The sequence below is a fragment of the Ailuropoda melanoleuca genome, chromosome 14 (genome assembly GCF_002007445.2).
Source record: "Ailuropoda melanoleuca isolate Jingjing chromosome 14, ASM200744v2, whole genome shotgun sequence".
Lineage (NCBI taxonomy): Eukaryota > Metazoa > Chordata > Mammalia > Carnivora > Ursidae > Ailuropoda > Ailuropoda melanoleuca.
The window spans coordinates 16,283,865-16,306,212 of NC_048231.1; the positions used below are offsets into that span (position 1 = coordinate 16,283,865).

At 39.7% G+C, this 22,348-nt stretch overlaps 1 protein-coding gene across 39 annotated transcripts in view; it reads left to right on the top strand.

Moving 5' to 3' along the window:
• The window catches only part of TTLL5 (tubulin tyrosine ligase like 5), a 279,806-nt gene that overhangs the window by 3,775 nt on the left and 253,683 nt on the right, over window positions 1-22,348 (top strand). For 36 of the 39 annotated variants that reach the window (XR_004620456.1, XR_004620457.1, XR_004620449.1 and 33 more), the window contains exons 3-5: window positions 4,610-4,716; window positions 16,464-16,546; window positions 17,970-18,076. Coding sequence is in view for 29 of the 39 variants with exons in the window: in XM_034643121.1 (XP_034499012.1) it covers window positions 4,610-4,716; window positions 16,464-16,546; window positions 17,970-18,076 (297 nt within the window). In the remaining 10 variants the exon portion in view is untranslated. Of the gene's footprint in view, window positions 1-4,609; window positions 4,717-8,423; window positions 8,632-16,463; window positions 16,547-17,969; window positions 18,077-22,348 lie in introns of those variants that run through there. The other 3 variants (XM_034643110.1, XM_034643111.1, XM_034643116.1) reach the window with 3 other exon arrangements.

The window sequence follows — 22,348 nt, forward strand, 5'->3', positions numbered from 1 at the left end:
ATCCATTTTAGAGAAGGGGGGGTGGAGGGAGAGGGAGAGTGAGTCTCCAGCAGATTCTGTGCTGAGTGGGGAGCCTGACTCGGGGTTCGATCTCACCATCCCGAGACCACAACTTGAGCTGGAACCAAGAGTCGAACACTCAAGGGGCGCCTGGGTGGCACAGCGGTTAAGCGTCTGCCTTCGGCTCAGGGCGTGATCCCGGTGTTAATGGGATCGAGCCCCACGTCAGGCTCCTCTGCTATGAGCCTGCTTCTTCCTCTCCCACTCCCCCTGCTTGTGTTCCCTCTCTCACTGGCTGTCTCTATCTCTGTCAAATAAATAAANAATAAATAAATAAAATCTTTAAAAAAAAAAAAAAAAAAAAAAAAAGAGTCGAACACTCTGACTGTGCCACCCAGGCGCCCCGACCCTGTGGGCGTAGTCTTTGATTAGCACTTATAAGTGGGGAATATTGGGAAGCATCATCGGTGTCTGGACCACCGGCTGTTATGTGTCACCATTTGGCATCTGAACGATTGCTTGGGAGGAGAGCTGCCAAGTCATTGTCCAGCCTCATCATGCCAGATGAGGAAGGCACAGGTGATTGTGTGGCAAGTTTAATAACTACCATAACTTAGAAGTCGTGGTAAATGTAAATGATATTTTGAGATATCTGCAACAACTGTAATATGGTATTAAAAATATAATTTCAGGGGCGCCTGGGTGGCGCTGTCGTTAAGTGTCTGCCTTCTGCTCAGGGCGTGATCCCAGCGTTCTGGGATCGAGCCCCACATCAGGCTGTTCCACTAGGAGCCTGCTTCTTCCTCTCCCACTCCCCCTGCTTATGTTCCCTCTCTCGCTGGCTGTCTCTGTCAAATAAATAAATAAAAATCTTAAAAATATATATATGTATATAACTTCAGACAGTCTCAAAGGCACGGATAATGCTTTGTTGCCTATATTCATAATTGAGAAATGGCTAAATTTCTAGTAGAAGTTAGTGAACATACAGGTGTAATTCCTTACCCCAATCCAGACTCATGGATTTTTTGCTCTTCCTCCTTTCAGACTCCTGTTGACTTTTGACTGTTAACGTTCCATCGGCTCATGTCTTGTCTATCAGACACTTACTATATACATTAGGAATCTTATGTCAGTCCTATTTACGCTTGGAGTAATATGCTTACACTTTTAAAGTTCTGGAAGTTGTAAGTCCTTAAATCATCTAAGGATGTTGATGTGATCCAAAGATGTATATCCATGGACATCTGCTAGATCTGCTCAGATCCCAAGGCTGTATTAAAGTGTTAACACCTGGCAATCCTGGACTTTAGGGCTAGAAACTGTCCAGGAAATCCTTGTTTTGCACGGCATTATTTCAGATACTAAACTTAAAGGGGATTTTTTCTATATTTTGCTAGCGGATCCCAAATAAAAATTTATATATAGATTGTGGAAGGATTTGATATAAGGTTTCTTCAGGCACTAAAAAAATAATTTCAGTTACTATCATAAAAGCCAGCTTTATAACAGTTCATGAACATATACATGGGGGTTAAAAATGTCTTCAACAAATAATTATACAGTGAGCACTACAGGAGTTCAGAGACAGAAGGCATCACTGTGGGCTGGAGGAGCTGGGCGAAGGATCCATGGGGGTGGTGAGATGTCCTGGGCCGAAGTGTGGGATCAAATGGATGGAAGTGGGGAAGTCCTTTCCAGCAGGGGCATTGGTATGAATCAGGTCTCGAAGGTTTGAGTTAGTAGGCTAGGTCCCAGGAGTAAATAGTACATATGCCTCATGTAATTGCTTCTTAAGAACCAAAATATTGTTAGACCTTGAAAATAAAGTAAACCTTGAAACTGGTCTCCTTCGGCAGTTAAGCATCCAAGTCTTGTGTTCGTTCATGCCCATAAGAGCATATTTTCTTAATATATGCCAGTTTCCGGTGTGAATGAAAATTTTAAGTCCCAATTTTCAGGGGTGCCTGGTGGCCCAGTTGTTAAGCGTCTGCCTTCCGTTCTGGTCATGATCCCTGAGTCCTGGGATCGAGCCCCGCATTGGGCTCCCTGCTCCACGGGGAGCCTGCTTCTCCCTCTCCCACTCCCCCTGCTTGTGTTCCCTCTCTCGCTGCCTCTCTCTCTGTCAAATAAATAAATAAAATCTTTAAACAATAAAGTCCCAATTTTCAGTTTTCTCACCATTTTGAATCTTTTGCCTTTAGCACCACCTGGTGGGAGCATGCTTTTAATGGCAACGTAGCATCTTGCCGTAAGTGTGTTTTAGTTGACCATACTGAATTCATAATGTTTCTACCACCTCTTTTATCTTTTTATAGGTTTTAAGTGGAAGGATTTCTCTTGACAGGGATTTGGCTTTCCACAAATAGCATAGCTAGGGCCTTGGCTCTTTTCAGCCGTATAGCTATTTATTGTGTTCCTGACCCTTGTCAGGCATTTTAACTTATAGCAGTAATCCATTGTTTGTAAGTGGGAAGGCACAGTGGTGCCAGTTTGTAGCTAGTGCTAGATTGACAAGGAGCTTGGGATAATTTCCAGAGTTTCTGTCCAAGACTGCAGTTCAGGTTGCCCATTTTTTCTCTATCCTGTGACTTAGAAATATAGTGGAAAAATTATAGTTGGAAGAGATCCTAGGAATCATCTGGCCCCCTGGCCACATTTTACAGGTGTTTAAGATTAAAAAGCAAGCAAACCACAAAAAAAAAAAAAATCCTTCTTGCTAAAAAGTGCCCCTGATAAATACCTTTTCTCACAAATGGGCACTATTACCCAAGTCAAAAAGCAGGAACAGTAGTGAGCATCCACATTCCAGTTCTAGAAAACAGGAAATGAACTAGGTATGGTGTTCTTTGCTTTTCCTTACTGAAACACTTTGGCAGTTCATCCCAAGTCTCAAGGCTGCCTCACTTCTCAGATTGGTAGCCTGGCAGCCTGTGCATTCAAAACAGGGATCTTTTTAAACTTGGGTTGGGAGGGTCTGACTTGGCCTTGAGATTTGTAGTATGACTTTTTTTAAAAGTGTAATTCTTTTTTTTTAAAGATATTATTTATTTGCCAGAGAGTGAGAGAGAGAGAGAGAGAGAGAGAGAGAGTAAGCACGCCCAAGCAGGGGGAGCAGCAGGCAGAGGGAGAAACAGGCTTCCTGCTGAGCAAGGAGCCGGATGTGAGAGTCAATCCCAGGACTCTGGGATCATGACCTGAGCCTAAGGCAGATGCTTAATCAACAGAGCCACCCAGTTGTCCCTAGTATGACCTTTTTTAAGGGATGTGGTCATGTGAGTTTTTGAGAGCAGCCCAAATTTTGGCTAAATGGATCTTATTCTATTTAAGGAATTGATTAGTGTAGGTTCCCAAAGGGTTGGATTTAAGGTGTTCTGCATACAAAACATCACTGAAGTGTGATCAGGGAGATGGAAGGGTGGAAAGAGTGAAGGCAGGCATTTGGGTTCAGATACCTGTTCCTTCACTTAACCAGCTACATGACCTTGAGGAAATCACTTATCCTCTCTGAGACACCTTTTTTTCAGTTCATGGTGCGGGCAAGAGGATTAAGTGAGATAACATGTGAAAGCTTTTACTTTAATTCCTGGCACATAGTAGGGACTCAGGTCATTTCTTTACCTTCTGACTCCCTGGCACTAAGGAGGTTGAAGATTTTCCTAATCTGTGAGTAAATACACATCTGTCTAAGATTGATTAAACAGAGATTTCCTGAAGATAGGGTAAAAGAGAGTAAAAGTCAGAGATCCTTCTCTGGAGAAAAATATTGTTCCATTTAGTATAGGCTTGCTTTACAATATGTGGTTTTAACTGGAGCGCTTGTATTAATTTTGGGTTCCTAGCTCCAGATCTTAGGATGGGTTATCAAATTGGCTTAAAAAGGGACTATAGGGTGTAAAAGGGCAAGTGATTGTGAATGCTGTATATTAGTTAGGATTCTTTATGTATGCTAGGCATAAAACATAATTTGTCCTAAATAGTAAAAGGAATTTTTAAATTTTATTTTAAAGATTTTTTCCCCACGGTCCCCCATAAAGGGACTTTATGAACTCATATTTAGCAACAACTGGATTCTGTAACTCCACATTTGCCTCTCAGGATCTCATTTTTCTCATTCTTCCGGTGGGGTTCCCACTGACTTCCTCGTTCACCTGCAGCTCCAGGCTTTCCTTTCAAGGTCACAAAATGACAGTTGTATTTACGTACCTCATTCTCTTACACCACCCAGGACAAGAGACCGTCTCTCCTGTCGCTGCCATAGGAGAGAAAGAAAGCTCCTCTTTTTCAGAGGGTCTCACAACATATCTTCTGACACTCACTGGCTACAGTTGGTTTGTGTGCTCATTCCTGATCTACTAACGAGAACTGAGGGGTGGAAGGCCCCGATTGGCTGTGGCCAATCAAAGCCTGTCCCTGGAGCAGGGACACAGTTCATCTTAACTAGACCCCATGGCTACGAATGGGAGCTGAATGGTTTCCCATAGGACATTTGGGATTCTTGTTCCAGGAGGAGGGAAAATTGCCAAGCAGCAAACCACAGTGATCTGCTTCAGTCATTACTTCAGATTTTGAGCTGTTAATTAATAAAAGCCTTCTGTTACGGCTGTAGGGATCATCCGTGTATCATGTGGACTGGAGGCTGCAGGAGAATTCCAGTTTTGGTGTTCCATGCTGAGGCTATTCTGACAAAGGACAACAATATTCGAGTAATTGGAGGTAGGTATGGCCTCCCCCATGGCGGGCAGGGTGGGCATGGCCCCGGGAACCTGGTCTTATAAAAGTCGATATCACATGTAAATAGGAAAAGGGCCTTGGCCATGAGAAAAAAATCTCATGATTTTTTTTTATACTTCAGGATTATTTGGAATTTCTTAAGTTTTCTGCATCTTAAATTGCTTTCCTTCTGTGAATTTTTTTCCTCAGAATTATGTGTATATGCGTTACTGTTACTTTTTGTGGTAAAAGACACAAAACAAAATGTACCCTTTTAAACATTTTAGAGCGTACACTTGAGTGGCATTTAGTACAGTCACAGTGTTGTACAACCCACACCATGTCTAGTTGCAGAACATTTTCATCATCCTCAAGTATACCCCATTTCCATTAAGCGGTCACTCCCTGTGACCCCTTACCCCAGTTCGTAGTAACTGTTCATCTACTTTCTCTCTTCTGATTTGCCTGTTCTGGGTACTTCATACAATTGTACTCGTACAATATGTAGTCTTTTGTGTCTGGCTTTTTCCACTTAATGTTTTCAAGGTTCATCCGTGTTGTAGCATGCATCAGTACTTTGTTCCTTTTCACGGAGTGCTGTATTTTGTTCATCCGTTCATCTGTTGAAGGATTAGTTGGTGGTTGTTTCCACCTTTTGGCTATTGTGAATAGTGCTGCTCTGAAGATTCACGTACAGGTTTTTGTTTGAACACCTGTTTTTAATTCTTTTGGGTCTATACCTAGGAATGGGATTGCTGGGTCTTATGGTAATTCTGTGTTTAACTTGTTAGAGAGCTGCCAAAGGATATTCCATAGTGACTGCACAATTCTACATTCCCACGAACAATGTAGGAGAGTTCCATTTTCTGCACATCCTCACTGACGTTTGTTATTTTCTGTTCTTTAGATTATAGCTCTCCTGGGTATGTGAACTGGTAGCTTATTGTGGTTTTGATGTTCATTTCCCTGATGACTAATGACCTTGACTCAGCATCTTTTCATGTGCTTCTTGGTCATTTGTATATCTTCTTTAGAGAAATGACTATTCAGAGCCTTTGCCTGGTTTTTTGTGTGTTTGTTTTTTGTTTTTTTTTAAATAAGCTCCACCCCCAGTGTGGAGCCCAGTGAAGGTTTGAACTCATGATCCTGAGATCAAGACCTGAGTGAGCTGAGATCAAGAGTCAGACGCTTAACCAGCTGAGCCACCCAGGCACCCTGCTTTGCCTGTTTTTGAATTGGGTTGCTTGACTTTTTGTTCTTGAGTTAGAAGGGTTCTTTATACATTCTAGATACTAAACCCTCATCGGATATGTGATTTCCAAATTCTTTTTCCTATTTTCTGGTTTGTCTTTTTATTCTCCTGATAGTGTTCTCTCCTGAGCAAAAGTTTTTCATTTTGATGACATGCAGTTTATTTCTTTCATTGCTTATGCTTTTGGTGTCATATCTAAGGAACCATTGCCTAATCCAAGGTCATAATCCCTATGCTTTCTGCTAAGAGTTTTATAGGTTAAGTGCTTACATTTAGAGCTAAATGATCTTTGATCCATTTTGAGTTAACTTTTTAATATAATGTGAGATATGGGTACACCTTCATTCTTTTGCATGTGAATATCCAGTTGTCCCAGTGTGATTAGTTGAAGAGAATATTCTTCCCCTACTGAATGGTCTTGGTACTGTCATTGGAAATCAGTTGACTTGGATGTATGGGTTTATTTCTAGACTCTTATTATTCCATTTACCTTTACACCAGTGCCACATTGTTTATGATTACTATACCTTTGTACTAAGTGTTAAAATTGGGTTGGGTTGTTGAGTCCTTTAACTTTACTCTCCTTTTTCAAGATTTTTTGGCTATTCAGGATCCCTTGCAATTCCGTATGAATTTTAGGATCAGCTTTTCCATTTGTGCGAAAAGGCTGTTGGGCTTGTGATGGGAGCATATTACCGTCTTAGTATTAAGTCTTCCAGTCTGTAAACATGGGATGTCTTGTCATTTATTTGGGTCATCTTTGATTTCTTTAGCAATGTTTTGTAGTTTTCAGTGTATAGGTTTTAGAGTTCCTTGGTTAACTGTATTCCTAATTATCTTATTCTCTTTAATGCTATCATAAATGGAATTGTTTTTTCAGCTTCATTTTTGGGTTGTGCATTGCCAGTGTGCAGAAATACAACTGATTTTTGTATGTTGATCTTGGATCCTGAAACCTTGCTGAACTCATTTGTTAGCTCTGATAGTTTGTGTGTTTTGTTCTTTAGCATGGTCTGTGTCTAAGATCATGTCATCTGCACGTAGAGATTTTACTGCTTCCTTTCCAACCTGGATGCCTTTTATTTTTTTTCTTACCTAATTGCTCTGGCTAGAACTTCCAGTACAATGTCAAATAGAAGTGGCAAAAATGGGCCTCCTTTTCTTTCCTGTTTCTGATCTTAGGGGAAAAGCTTTCAGTCTTTTACTGTTCAGTATGATGTGAGCTGTGGGTTTTTCATGAATGCCCTTTATCATGTTTAGAAAGTTTCTATTCCTTTGTTTTTGTTTGTTTTTGTTTTTTTTTATCATGCAAGGGTGTTGGATTTTGTTAAATGCTTTGTCTGCATTAGTTGAGAGTTTTTTTTTCTTCATCCTATTAATGTGGTGTATTACATTGATTGACTTGTATGTTGAATCATACTTGCATTCCTGAGATAAAGCCCACTTGGTCATGGTATAATCCTTTTAATATGCTGCTTGATTTGGTTTGCTGTTATTTTGTTGAGGGTATTTGCATCTGTACTCATAAGGGATTTTGATCTGTAGTTTTCTTGTGATAATCTTTATCTGGATTTGGTATCAGAGTAATGCTGGCCTCGTATAATGTGTTCCCTCCTCTTCTTTGGAAGACTTTGAGAAGGATTGGTGTTAATTCTTTAACTGTTTGATAGAATTCACCAGTGAATCTATGTAGTCTGGGCTGTTCTTTATTGGGAGGTTTTTGTTTACTGATTCAACCTCTACTTGTTATAGGTCTATTCATATTTTGTATTGACGCAGTTTTGGTAGTTTGTGTGTTTTTAGTTTTTGTTCATTTAGTTTATCTAATTTGTTGGCATATAATTATTCTTAGTATGCTTTTATTTATTTGTTTTTCATAGTTTTCTTATGTAATCCTTTTTATTTCTGTAAGGTCAGTAGTAATGTCCCCATTTCATTTCTGATTTTAGTAATTTGAATCTTTTCTCTTTTGTTCTTAGTCAGTCTAACTAAAGGTTTGTCAATTTTGATCATTTTAATGAGCCAACTTTTAATTTTGCTTATGTTCTATATTTTTGTATTCTCAATTTCATTTATCTCTACTCTTCTTTGATATTAAGCAGTGCTCTGAATTCTGGGGTTAGCCTGTAGCTATCTTTAGAGGTTACAGTACCGTGGATCTGAACTGATGTGTGATATAGTGGAAAGAGTCTATACATGGGTTCTCAGTCATTGGTTCAAATCCCAGCTTTGGCATTTACTAGCTGTGAATATGGGACAAATCACTTAAACTCTCTCAACCTGTCTTAGTATTTGGTGGAGATAATAGCTACCTTGCAGGCATTGTAAGAATTAATGAGATCATTTAATATTTGGCACATTAGTAGGCACTCAAAATTTGTGCTGTTTACTCTACTGGTTGAATAGGATCTGTTCTACTTTGAAATGACTTTAAGGTCTGTTCTTACCCCATAATAAGCCAGGAGTTCAGAGGACAGTGAACACCTGCTTCTGGGATTTGCATCCTCCCTCCCCAAGGGTCCTGTTCTAATCCCTTCAGCAAGTTGCTAGGTTACCACTTAAAGGGATATGGTTCATTCGTGTTCTCTGAATTTGGAGGAACTGAAGATTTGCTAACATTTGCAAAGAAACTCCCTCTCAACATGATTGGAGTCAAAACATCAAAGGTGGGTAAAAACAACAGAAGTAAATAATCTCCCCCAAACATACTTGTTTTGGTCTCCTTGTCACGTAAATGAATCTCTGTATTCCACGGCAATAAGCAGACTTTTCTTTTTTAGAGTACCTAACATTTAACATTTATTTAACATTTATCCATCAGTGTTGTCATCCTGTTGTTTAAGTGGTCCCTGTGTTTTTAGAACTTAAATGTCTTTCCCCCCCCCCGTACACATTCTTGTGGTTAAAGAAAAAGCCACTGAACTTTTTTCTCAAACTTTGTTTTCGAATTTTCTGTGCCTTTCCGATTCTTTAAGGTTTCATAATTTTCTAAACCCTCCTGTATAAAAGAACAATTTTTAAAAAAGATTTACTTATTTATTTTAGAGAGAGAGAGTGCAAATGCGGGGGGGCACACAGTGGGAGAGAGAATATCTCCAGCAGACTCCCACTGAGCACAGAGCCTGACATGGGGCTCTATCCCAGGACCCTGAGATCATGACCTGAGCCGGAATCAGATGCTTAACCAACTGAGCCATCCAGGTGCCCCTGAAAAGAACAATTAGAATGAGTGTTTCTAGTTGCTGCCTCAGAGTTCTGAATTGTTAAATACTCTGGGTCTTTATTTTTTCCTCCTCTCTTAAATAGCTGACATAGATCTGCTCAGATCATAATCCTGTGTTTAAATCCCCTTGAGAAGTGTTTCTGGGGCATTAGTTATCTTCTGCTGATCTTAGAGTGTTAGATGCCGGCCTTGTTTTTTCTGTTATCTGTTAAATGTTTCATTGAATTTACTATTAATATTTTTGGTACAGTATGATTTCATATGCTTTATTTGTGAAATATTCCAGAAATCTTTTTTCCCTTACTATCTCCGTGTTTTTTTCAAAATTGCATATACTTTGAACATGTAAATGGGATTGCATTTTAGAGACGAGAGATTTTCAGTTTAAGGTAATCTGTTCCTAGAAAGAAACATCATTTTATAATTTGCCCTAAATGTGTCAGCTTCATAAATTTGCATTTGTGTAGGCTAGTACTGTCCAATAGAAATATGATAGAACCTAGATATGTAAGTTTTCCAGTGGCCTTACTAAAAAAAAAAGTAAATAGAAATAGGGAGCACCTGGTGGCTCAGTCAGTTAAGCGTCTGCCTTCGGCTCAGGTCATGATCCCAGGGTCCTGGGATTGAGTCCTGCATCCGGCTCTTGCTCAGCAGGGAGCCTTCCTTCTCCCTCTTTCTGCCTCTCCCCCTGCTTGTGCTCTCTCTCTCTGACCAATAAATAAAATCTTAAAAAAAAAAGAAATAGGTGAAATTCGTTTTAATAATATACTTTATTTAATTGAACATATCACTTCCACATTTACCCAATATAGAAAAAGTTCATCACGATATTTGACATCTAGGCATGCCTGGGTGGCTCAGTCGGTTAAGCGTCTGCCTTTGGCTCAGGTCATGATCCCAGAGTCCTGGGATTGAGCCCCACATAGGGGGGGTCCCTGCTCAGCGGGTAGTCTGCTTCTCCTCTCCCTCTGCCTGCTGCTCCCCCACCGCGCTCTCACTCTTGCTCTGTCTCTCTCTCAAATAAATAAATAAAATCTTAAAAGAAAAGATATTTGACATCTAGTATATATTTTACACCGTAAGTGTAAAATCTCAGTGTGGCACAAAATTTTCATCAGAAGTTTTTAATCTGTATTTAGATTTTACAAGCATTATCATTGAAAAAGTAAATTCATATGTTCAGGTTGTTCCAAGCAAGTTTTCCAATAACCGAATCAAGTGTCAGTTTTCAAATTTAAATTTAAATTAATAAATAAAATTAAAAATTCATTTCCTTCGTCATACTAGTTACCTCTTTTTCCCTTCCCTTCCCTTCCCTTCCCTTCCCTTCCCTTCCCTTCCTCCTTCCCTTTTTCCTTCCCTTCCCTTTTTCCTTCCCTTTTTCCTTTCCTTTTTCCTTTCCTTCTTTCTCAGAGTAGGAGAGAGAGAGAGGAAGGCAGGGAGGGAAGGACAGAGGGAAAATCTCAGGCAACCTCCATGCCCAGCACTGAGCCCCATGCAGGGCTGATCTGACGACCCTGAGATTATGATATGAGCCAGAATCAAGAGTCACACGCTTAACCAACTGAAAACACCCAGGCACCCCCACACTAGTTACTTTTCAGGTGCTGGGTCGTTATACATGGCTAGCGACTACCATATTCAACAGTACAGGTATACACCTCATTTTCTTACAGTAAGGCCAAGCTACACTGTGTTGCCATTGAAAGTGTTATTCATATATTCTAAAAGTAAAAAAAATGACCATTTTATCTTCATTCTAGTTTCTCAGGCTATTTTTGTCCAAACCTCTTAGGGCATGTCATCACTCCCTAGGTACTTCTATGCTGACAGGTTATTGGTTCCTTGTTTTAATTTGCTCTGCTGCTGCCAGTCCTGGAATTTACCAGAAGTCCTAGCACTTTAGGTTGCCTTCTGATGCACACGTGGGTGGTTGGAGAAGAGGAAATTCTGTAGTGTCATGGTGGAGTCGAGGCAGTGCATGTTCAGAGGCTCACATAGCAGATGTTTGGCACTTTGCTAGTAGGACCAATACCATGCCCTGCTTCTTGTTTTTATATGGAAGGAAATATGGATACGGTGGTTATTTCTTGGGCAGTGGGACTGGTTCAGTTTATAGTTGCAAGCTTCCATTTGACTCTTGCCATGGGAGCAGAGCCCAGGGCTGCCAGGTCTTTCAAGTGAAGCCCAGAAATCGAGATTTTTATATGAATTCTTGCAATCTTAAAAGATTAGCGACTAATTCAGTTTTATGTTTAAAACACCACAAAGAATGAACAAACCATGTCTGCAAGCTGGATTTGGCCCTTGGGTCACCAGTTTATAACTGGTAATCAGCATTGGATGCAGGGCTATTGGATGCAGAACATGAATGTGAGTTAAAATCCCCAGCAATCACACTTGCTTTATGTCATTCCACCCTGCCTTTCTTGAACTCCCCTTTTGCAACATGTGCAATGGATCAGAGTTGGGTTGTAGTTAGTTGGTGCGGATTAGAAGTAGTTGGTCACTGCTTACTACTTACACACTGTGAGAATTGGGTCACTGAGTGCGGTGATAATTGCAATTTTCTTCTATGTTAGGCAAAGTAAGAGAAAGAGTATTAATAGCATTTGTATTTTTAAATTTGCTATATAATGCATAATTTACATACGATACTATGTATTAATAGCTATTTTACCACATATTTACCTTTTTTTTTTTTTACCGTTTTTGCTATTTAAAAAAATTTTTACTATGAGCACTGGGTGTTATATGCAACTGATGAATCATTGAACACTATATCTGAAACTAATGACGTACTATATGTTGACTAATTGAATTTAAATAAAAAAAAAGAAAAAAACTTTTACTATGTAGCAGCAAGTGTTATAAAAGTTTTACAGGTATTAACTGATGTAGTGCTTACAACTACCCCATGAGGTAAGTACCTTTATTACCAAGCCCATTTAACAAGTGGGGAAATTGACCATAGAGAAATAATTTATTCACGATTACAGGCAGGAAGTGGTAGAACCAGAATTTGAGCCCTTGGCAGTTCCACTCCAAAGACATACTCTTTCTCTTATCATTTCCCCTTCCTCCCCAGTCCCCAGCTAATCATTCTCTGTTTTTCTGTATGCCTTAGTGACTCCCTTCCCCATGGCCTGGTGCTGTGAGGTGAGCCTTGCAGAACAGGTGTGGAATCAGGCACACTTCTGGTCTCCAGCATGGATGATGTTTTGGCCTTTGCTTGTGCAGAAATGGAGATGTCGGTGATCACAGTTATCATAATGAAGACACCTGATTTTCTTTCACTTTTTTTTTTTTTTAAAAGATTTTATTTCTTTGACGGAGAGAGACACAGCAAGAGAGGAAACACAAGCAGGGGGAGTAGGAGAGGGAGAAGTAGGCTTCCCGCCGAGCAGGGAGCCCGATGCGGGCTCGATCCCAGGACCCTGGGATCATGACCTGAGCTGAAGGCAGACGCTTAATGACTGAGCCACCTGGGCACCCCTTCTTTCACTTTCTAAACATTTAATCTAAAAAAATTAAAAACCTTTTGACAAACTATAAGAATAGTACATTCGTTTGAATGGATGTATACTCTTTCCTGAGTTCACCAACTGTTAATGTTTTGTCATATTTCTTGTCTCTCTCTGAACCATTTGAGAATTAGTTCAGATACTTTATACCTTAATGCTTTCTTCAGCAATGTGTCACCTAAGCACAAGGGCATCCTCTGTATAACCACAGTACTGAAATGACACTCAGGAAATCTGCCATTGGTAAAATAGTATACAGTGCTTATGCACATTTCCCCAATTGTTCCAGTTTTGACCTTTATAGCTGTTACTATTTTTCTAAAATCTAGGACTAAATAAAAGATTGTATTTAGTTTTTGTATTTCTCATCTAATCTCCCAGGCTTCGTGTATGTGTGAGGGTGTCTTTCATGGCATTGACATTTTTAGAGATTTCCAGACTAGTTCCTTGGCAGATGTCCTTAAGTTTGGGCTTTTCTGATTGTTTCTGTGTGTTTAGATTCAAGTTTAAAAATTTTGTAGGACTATGACTTAGTGCAGTTGTGTCCTCCTCGGTGTATCACATTAGGAAGGATGTGATGTCATTGTATTACATTATTGGTGATGGCAAATTTCATCATTTGGTTGAGATAGTATTCACCAGATTGTTTCATTGGAGGGGTGCCTCTCTCCTTTGTTACAAGCATTCTCTGGAGTGATGTTTTGAAATGCATGAATATCCTCTTTCCCAATAGTCTCTCACCCTTTGATATCCGTTGATTTTAGTCTGAACTACTTCCTCTTACGATTTTTATAAAATGCTGATTTTCTCTTTCTCTCTTGTCTTCTCTTTTCTTTCTACATTTATTAGCTGGATTTTCTGTAAAGAAGAGCTTTCCCTTCTGTGGGAGGCCGAATAATGGTCCTCCAAAGATGTCTACCTCCTAATCCTCAGAACCTGTGAAAATGTTATCTGACATGGCAATGGAAAATTGAGGTTGTAGGTAGGATTAAGGTTGCTGATCAGCTGACCTTAATTACAAGGGTCCTTTAATGCAGTAGGAGGCAGGGCGCCTGGGTGGCTCAGTTGGTTAAGTGTCTGCCTTCGGCTCAGGTCATGATCCCAGGCTCCTGGGATCGAGTCCTGTGTTGGGCTCCCTGCTCAGCAAAGAGCCTGCTTCTCCCTCTGCCTGCTGCTTCCCCTGCTTGTGCTCTCTCTGTGTCAGATAAATAGATAAAATCTTAAAAAAAAAAAAAAAATAGGAGGAGGCGGAAGAGGAGTCAGTTGGTTGCTATGTGAGAAGGATCAGACCTGCCGCTGCTGGCTTTGAAGATTAAGGAAGGAGACTGTGAGCCATGGAATGGGGGCAGCCTCTAGAAGCTGAAAAAGGAAAACAAATAGACCCTATCTAGAGCCTATAGAAAAGAATGCAGCCTTGCTCTTGCCTCGATGACACCTGTGTCAGACTCCTGACCTATAGAAGTATCATACGATGAATTTGTGTTGGTTAAGCTGCTAAGTGTATGGTAGTTTATTTTAACAGCAGTAGAAAACCAGTATACCTTCTTACCTACTTATCAGTGTGGACTCATTAGTAAGGGATTATAGTCTATCTCTGTCATATTCATGTTTATGTTGAAATTGTCTTAAATTTGGCCACTGAGATCTTTGTGACATGTTCCCCATCTGTTTTTGAGTGCTTTCCTCTCTTTTGGCAGAACAAGATATTCCAGGCCTATCTTGTGCTTTCCCTCCCCACCTTGGAGTCAGAAGACAAACTCTTAAGCAGTGCACTGTTTCTTACATTCTCCTCTGTGCCGAAGCAAACACCTAGGACTCTGAACTGTTTTTCTTACAACAGTATGGCAAAGGCAACATAATAGCGATTGATCATTGGGGAAACCCTTTAACCGGGCTTGAGAAGTGTGTCACAAGAATGAGAAGTATGGAGTATCTGGCTTTTTCATTCCAGTCTTCCTGTGTCTGCCTTGCATGGTGTTCCTGCCAGGGCTGGGCAAATAGCAGCAGGGATTGATAGATATTTTCACATAAATTCATCAAAAGGTGTGCTTACCTTTGCAGAGGCTGAATTTTATTCTAAGGCCTGTTCATAAGTTTCTGTATTACTCTTATTCAGAAAGTGTTCAGCATGCAGTCCTTTAAAAAAATTGTTCTGCAGATGGGGGCGCCTGGCTGGGTCAGTGGGTGGAGCCGGTGACTCTTGATCTCAGGGTTATGAGTTCGAGCCCCACATTGGGCATAGAGATTACTTAATTAAAAAAAAATTTAAGGTTGCCTGGGTGGCTCAGTCAGTTGGGCATCTGCCTTCGGCTTAGGTCATGGTATCGGGATCGGCCCTGGGATCGAGCCTCATGTTGGGTTCCCCGCTCAGTGGGGAGTCTGCTTCTCCCTCTCCCTCTGCCCCTCCCCTGCCCCCTTCTTGTGCTGTTGCACACGTGTGTGTGCTCTTTCTCTCTCTCTCAAATAAATCAATAAATAATAAAATAATATAAATAAAATATAATATTTTATAATTTAATTATATTAATTAATATATTTATATAAAATAATATAAATAAAATAAAAAATAATAATAAAAAATAAATTAGTCAATAAATAAAATCTTTTTAAAAAATTAAAAAATAATTGTTCTGTAGAATTCTCTGGTAATTTCTTGAACAGTTTGTAGGGATGCATAGAAAGAGATTGCCTTTAATGGGCCAAAGTAAATGTTAGTCTTTGGGGATATATAGAAATCTCGCATGATTACACACTTGTCTTAGGCAGGGGTGGCTGTGCTTACAGGGCCTGGCAGGAAACGGGAGTGAGTGAAGGCACTGCAGGCACAGTGCTCAGCTAGAGCATGGGTGCCTGTCCTGAACGGAGCGCTTGTGCTTCCCCATGGACTCTTGCCCTGGCAGAGAGAGCAAGCCCAGGGCTGCCAGGGTTTTCAAGAGGGGCCCAGAAATCTAGATTTTTATACGAATTCCTCTAATTTCCAAAGGTTGGTAATTCGACTTTATTTTTAAAGCACAATGAGAAATTAACAAACTGTCTTTGCAGATTGAATCACCAGTTTATAACCTCTGACCTAAGCAACACTAATCACCAGCATCACTGCACACAGAGGGCTATCTAGAGCAGGGGTTTTTAGCCTTTTTCTGCAGTGGACCAAATGTGCAATGGCGGTGTGCAGAAGCCTGTGGGTCTGTTCTCAGAATAATGTGTTTTAAGTGTATAAAGAGAGATACAGGATTATAAACAATGAATTATATGGAAAGAGAATTACCAAAATATTTCTTAAAAACTAAATTTGTGACATATATTCATTTTTATTTGTGCATTAAATAACATCTAATGGAATGTCTGTTCACTAACCATAACTCTTAAATACTGTGAGAAGTCATATGTTGAGATAACCGTGACAACTATAAAATAGTATTAAAATACCTGGTATGTGTAGGTGGCAGGGTCACAGGAATTGCTAGCACTGCTCTGCTTTGTGCCTACATTCGTAATTGAAGATAATGTTAAATTTCAACTAGCAGTGAAAACAAAGATGTCATTTTGTTCCCCATCCAGATGTCATAACCCCCAGTGAATCTCAGGTTAGGAACCCTTGGCTCAAAATAATCTGCAGCCTGCTTATAGTAGCATAAAGGGAGCAGTGTATGTTCTTGAGTATAACGAAGCAAGCCGCCATCGTACACTTTAGTTTTGTCTTTATAGTTAACTTTCTGGTTACTGAATTTGATTCTGTGTTTTTCTTCAGAACGTTATCATTTGTCTTACAAAATTGTGCGAACAGATAGTCGCCTGGTACGCAGCATTCTGACAGCCCATGGATTTCATGAAGTAAGCTCATTTTTACTGTCTCACCTGATCTGCTCTAAAGCTGAAAATCCTAGCCACCTGACTACCAGTTAACAGGGCAGCTCTAGAAGGTACATGGGACCCATGCTTAGTGATAATGCAGAGCTTGCATTGAATTTCTATGTGGCTCTATCAGTTTCTCCTTGAAATACATGGAAAATATTTTCACAAAATCTCTCTCTCTCTCTCTCTCTCTCTCTCTCTCCCTCCCTCCCCCTCTCTCCCTCTCCCTCTCCCCTCTTTCTCTCTTTTAAACAAACAAACAAAGAAAACCCAAATATTTTTCTTGCTATGATTTTAGGGTTGGGGTAGAAACAGAGTTGCCCGTAAGGAATTGTCTGATATCTAATTAAGACTCTTTGATTGCAAGCAACAGAAACAGATTATGTCTAACTTAAACCAAAAAGGATTTGTGGGTAAGTTATATATAGCGTAGGTAGCAAAATCAGAGGAAGGGTTGAAAAGGCAGGCCTTTGGAAGGAGAGAGCCTAGGACAGTCCTGGGGATCTGGAAACAGGAATCAGGACTGTCTCCTCAAGGTACTGCTATAGAAGTGACTCAACTCCTTTCATTGTCCTTGTGCCTTTCTTCACTGAAGAATCACATTCTGCAGATAGTATGACCGGTCCAGCTTGGGTCATGGATCTACTCCTTCCGGGGGAGAGGGGTGGATAGTGTGACTGGCAGTCTTTTAAAACCAAGTAGTATGTTATTCCCAAAGAAAATTGGGGAAATTGGGGTATTGATAGTAAAATGACAGGCAAAAATGCTGGACAGACTCACCCTGTAGATATTTTGAAATAATTGATAAAAGTCTGGTGGCTAGCCCCTTATTTTAGGTTGAGGTTTGAAATAGATATTTTGAGGAAGTTCTGATACTAGTTTCTATCCTGTCTTGCTGTTTTATCTCCAGGGCCTACAAGGTACCTATCCCATCATAGGCATCAAGTACGTAATTGTTGAAGGAATAGACAAATGAATTCTTATGAATGAATGAATGGATGGGTGATATTCTAAGTTGGTTTGCTACCACAAGGTTTTAGTTCTGACCAGTACTTCATACCCATCATGTGCAGGGGCATAAGGACACTCTGAGAAGGGAGTTGTGGAGTTGAGCCCTCTTCTTATACTTTGATATGCAAGAATGTTAAGAGACATCACAGACTTCTATAGAAGGATTAATTTATTCTACTTTTTGCATCTGGGATTTGCCCAACTATCCCGTTCTTTAAACTTGATCATCCCTGTGTTCTTTATATTCAGCTTTTATTCTTTTAGGCTTATACACTAACTGGGCACTTACTGTGCTCTCTGTAGGTGAAAACTCTCTATGGCCTTTCTTGCCGTCTCTCTTTCTGGAGAGAGGCTATCTCTGATTTTTTTTAATCTTTTTATTTGCCCTCAGGTTCACCCAAGCAGCACTGACTATAACCTAATGTGGACAGGATCCCACCTGAAGCCCTTCTTACTTCGCACCCTCTCCGAAGCACAAAAGGTTAATCACTTTCCCAGGTAATGCTCTTGTAGCTACTTTGCTCCATTTAAAGGTGCCTGACATTGGGCATGTAGCCAGCAGAGATAATTAATGTCCTTAAAAAAAGGAAGTCTGTGATATAGGGCAGCAGATCAAACTGAGGTGCTCATATCCATAAGCTTATATTATATGAAGCCTCTCCAAGGACTGTGTAGACATGGATGGTTCTAAAGGAGACTGTTTCTGGATTGCACATCCCATAGGTTCTCTTTCCTAGAATTGAGCAGCTTGAGAGCCCTTCATATGGATGGGTTCTCCCTTCTCACCTCCTCTTTCCATAGGAAAGACTGTTGACCCAAAAACAGTGGCCCACTTAGAATCTTAATATGGTGCATTGTCCTTGGGTACAAACATTTCCAGGGTTCTAAACAAAAATACAAAAAAAATACTGAATTGAATTCTGGTAATGACAAATTATCAGACGTGACAATCACGATGGTGATTTCCATTTCTTTACTTTTAATGAAACTAAAGGAAGACGTAATCAGGTTGTCAGCTGATAGATCATTAATTTTAATTTTTAATGATAGATCATCTTGTGACTTTCTGACACAGATCTAGGAAGGAGTTGAAAGAATTGAGTGTCATTGCTATAGAAAACTCCTTCCAGTCACATTGTTAATGGCAGCCTAGAAAGGCAATGCTGCCTAATGGCCAGAAGCATAGGCTCTGTAATCAATTACCTGGGCCCAGATCCCAGGTCTGCTGAGTGACCACCAAACATGACCTTTCTGAGCATCAGCCTCCTCATTGGTAAAAAGATGTTGCTAATGACACAGACTTCGTAGGACTGTTGTGAGGATTTAATCTGTCAGGATCTAAGATATTTAGAGTGTTCAGACAGTGCAAGTCTGTCACATAGTAAACACTGTAGAAGTTGTAGCTGTTGTTTCTATGACCAGAGTTTCTTAGTGTTTTCATCCATGAAAAAGAAAATGGGAATAAAATTGACGCTGAAACCCTACCTGATTCAGGCGGTCATACTCAACCATGGAGACATAGATGATGACCTTATACAGAAGAGGGAAACATCTCATCTAATGAAGAGAAGGAAATCCAATACAAATTTTTTTATTTGGTCAGTGGTTATGTTTTATTTTATTTCCAGGACTTATGTCCTACATAATGCCCTTATGTACTTATGCTAGCAGGTTTTATTTTCAGTTACCATATATGCTTTTTTCATTTTCATCCAATGAAGTTTCTTTCTTGATTTTTCAATTCTTTTGTCTTATATCTCGTCCCCGTGTGTAAGTACATGGATTGTGTCAAATAGTTTCTTCATAATCTGGGATAAATGTGTGTTTTGAGTCTTCATAACAATTTGCAGTTTTATTTGATGTCTCAGCTTCATTTGTAAAGAGTAATTTAAACCTTATTTTTCTTCCTCATTGTCTGGAAGATGTGGATTTGGTATTCTACATGTGTGACTGGATGATTGAAGTGAATCAGATGCATCTATTTTAAATAGGCATTTAAAGAGTCCTTGAACTAGCACACACTAGGGTCTGCATTCCAAGTTCGTGTGAGGAGTATATTATTTATTTTAGTAGTTTCCAAAATACTCCCGTGGGTATGTAGGAATTCTGTCTCAGTTGAGATTCAGTCAGTATTAATAAATTTGATCCTGTCTTTTCTTGAGTACTTCTCGCATGTATTATTCTTGCATGTTCGAGCACACAAATAATCCATTATCTAAAGGCACTGTGCTTTATGGCTTCTGCTGCTCTGTTTCTTATGTTTTCGATCCAGAGACTTGAACTCACATGCAAGAGGAATTCAGGTGCTTAAAATGTTTCCAATATTATTGTCAACTCTTTCTTAATACAATTTTTTAGCCTTTTGTTTTAAGTAATTTTAGACTTCTAGAAAAGTTGCAAAAATATTATGGTTACTCTGTATCCTTTACCCTGTTCTTCTAACATTAACATCAGTTATAACTGTGGTATAATTATCAAAATGGAGACTTAAACATTGACATAATATACATTTTTATCAAAATTTAGAATATTTGTGGTGTTTTGATGAATTGTGTACTACAATACTTGCAATGATAGTCAGCCAGTGTAAGTAGTTCATAGCCAGATGATCACAGGAAATTTGAAAATAATCATACTATTTCACATGCATATTTTATTGTAGAGAAGGTATGCTATGCTATAAAAGACATGTAAGCATTAAATAAACATATTTATTTTGTGAGGCTAAGCCACTCTTTGGGGGAAATGGCATGGAAGAAGTAAAAGCAAGGGTGGTTGGAGGATAATTCCCAGTGGGAGTACGCAGGAGGCTTCTGGGGTGCTGGGAATGTTCTGTACTCAGTCTGAGTGGTGCTCACACAGGTGACCAAAATTCCTCATGCTTTGCATTTTGTGATTTGTATACTTTTCTGCATATATATTACCTTCAGTACAAAGTGTATTTTAAAAAGTGAAAAATGTACTGACAGAAAAGAGCTTTCTCTTTGATAATATTTTTTTAATAATAATTTATTATGTTAGTCACCATACGGTACATCCCTAGTTTTTGAAGTAAAATTCCACGATTCAGGGGCGCCTGGTGGCACAGCAGTTAAGCGTCTGCCTTCGGCTCAGGGCGTGATCCCGGAGTCCTGGGATCGAGCCCCACATCAGGCTCCTCTGCTATGAGCCTGCTTCCCTCTCCCACTCCCCCTGCTTGTGTTCCCTCTCTCGCTGGCTGTCTCTATCTCTGTCGAATAAATAAATAAGAAATCTTTAAAAAAAAATTCCATGATTCATTACTTGCATGTAACACCCAGTGCACCATGCAATACGTGCCCTCTTTGATAATATTTTTAAAATGTATGGTGGCTGTTGAATCCTGAAGTTATTTAGGTTCCCTTGAATGTACTTAAAAGGGTAGTGTTAGGGTTTTATTTTAAAATAATATTTATCATTCATTTGGGACAATTTAAGTTTTGTTTTGTTTTTTTAAAGATTTTCTTTATTTTAGAAAGTGAGCAAGAGAGAGCACAAGCTGGGGAAGGGACAGAGGGAGAGGGAGGAGCAGACTCCCCCGTTGAGCAGGGAGCCCCATGTGGGACTAGATCTCAGGAACCTGTGATCATGACCTGAGCTGAAGGCAGACGCTTAACCCACTGAGCCACCCAGACACCCCAATTTAAGTTTTTGATGAAAAATGTTTGATGTCCACTAAAGAATACATAGTTTCCCAAAATTTGTGTAGGGGGCATCAAGCAAAAAGATTTGGAGACCACTAGGATTGGGCATCTGTATGAGAATGCATTCTTTTTCTTTTCCTCTCGTCATTATTTCTAACTGATGATAAACATCACTGGGGATCCCTTTTAAAAATATACATTCACATCATTAGTTTTTGATGTGGTGTTCAGTGATTCATTAGTTGCATATAACATGCAGTGCTCATCACAGGTGTGCTCTCCGTAAGACCCATCACCCCCCTCCCTTCTGTAACCCTCAGTTTGTTTCCCAGAGTCCAGAGTCTCTTATGGTTTGTAACCCTCTTTGATTTCTTGCCATTCAGTTTTCTGAATTAGCCACTAATGGTGGCTAATTGAACATAATTTTAAAAAAACCATACATTCACAGATCCCATTGCAGATTCAGGGAATCACCATATCCAGGGAAGGTGTATATTTAAAAAGTACCTTCTAGGTGCCTAATCTTCTTAAATAGGTATTTAGCTAAAAAGCTGCGTATTTAAAAAGCACTAGGGTGATTTATATCTGGGAAGTTTGGAAATTACTATTCTAGGCTAAATCAGCATTATAGTGTGGACCATCTGTACCCAAATCACCTGGGACGCTTGTATAAAATACAGAATCCTAGACTTTATTCCAGAATTTTGAGAGATGGGGCCCAGGAACAATAACTTTAAAGCAACTTTCTAGATGATTCTTATCTAAAATTTAAGGACCTCTGCTCTACGTTTATGAAGAGGACAGTGGGTAAGAAGGAAGTGTTTGTGACACCAGGACTTGTCAAAGCCACCTTTGAATTTAAGAAATCATAGTGAAAAATTAGAACTGAGGAACAGACACAGTAAGTTTTTAGTGGTTACAGCAAAGATTCTTAGATGGTTTTTAAATAGTGGAACAAACCATGACTGGAAACCAGTAGTGGAACTCATGAGTCCAGTTGAGGCTAACTGAAGTGCCTGTGTGTAGTACTCCAGAACATACTTCCTAATAGGTGGCAATTACTGCCCAAAGTTTATGGTGATTGTTTCCTTGCTTTTCTTTAAAATTT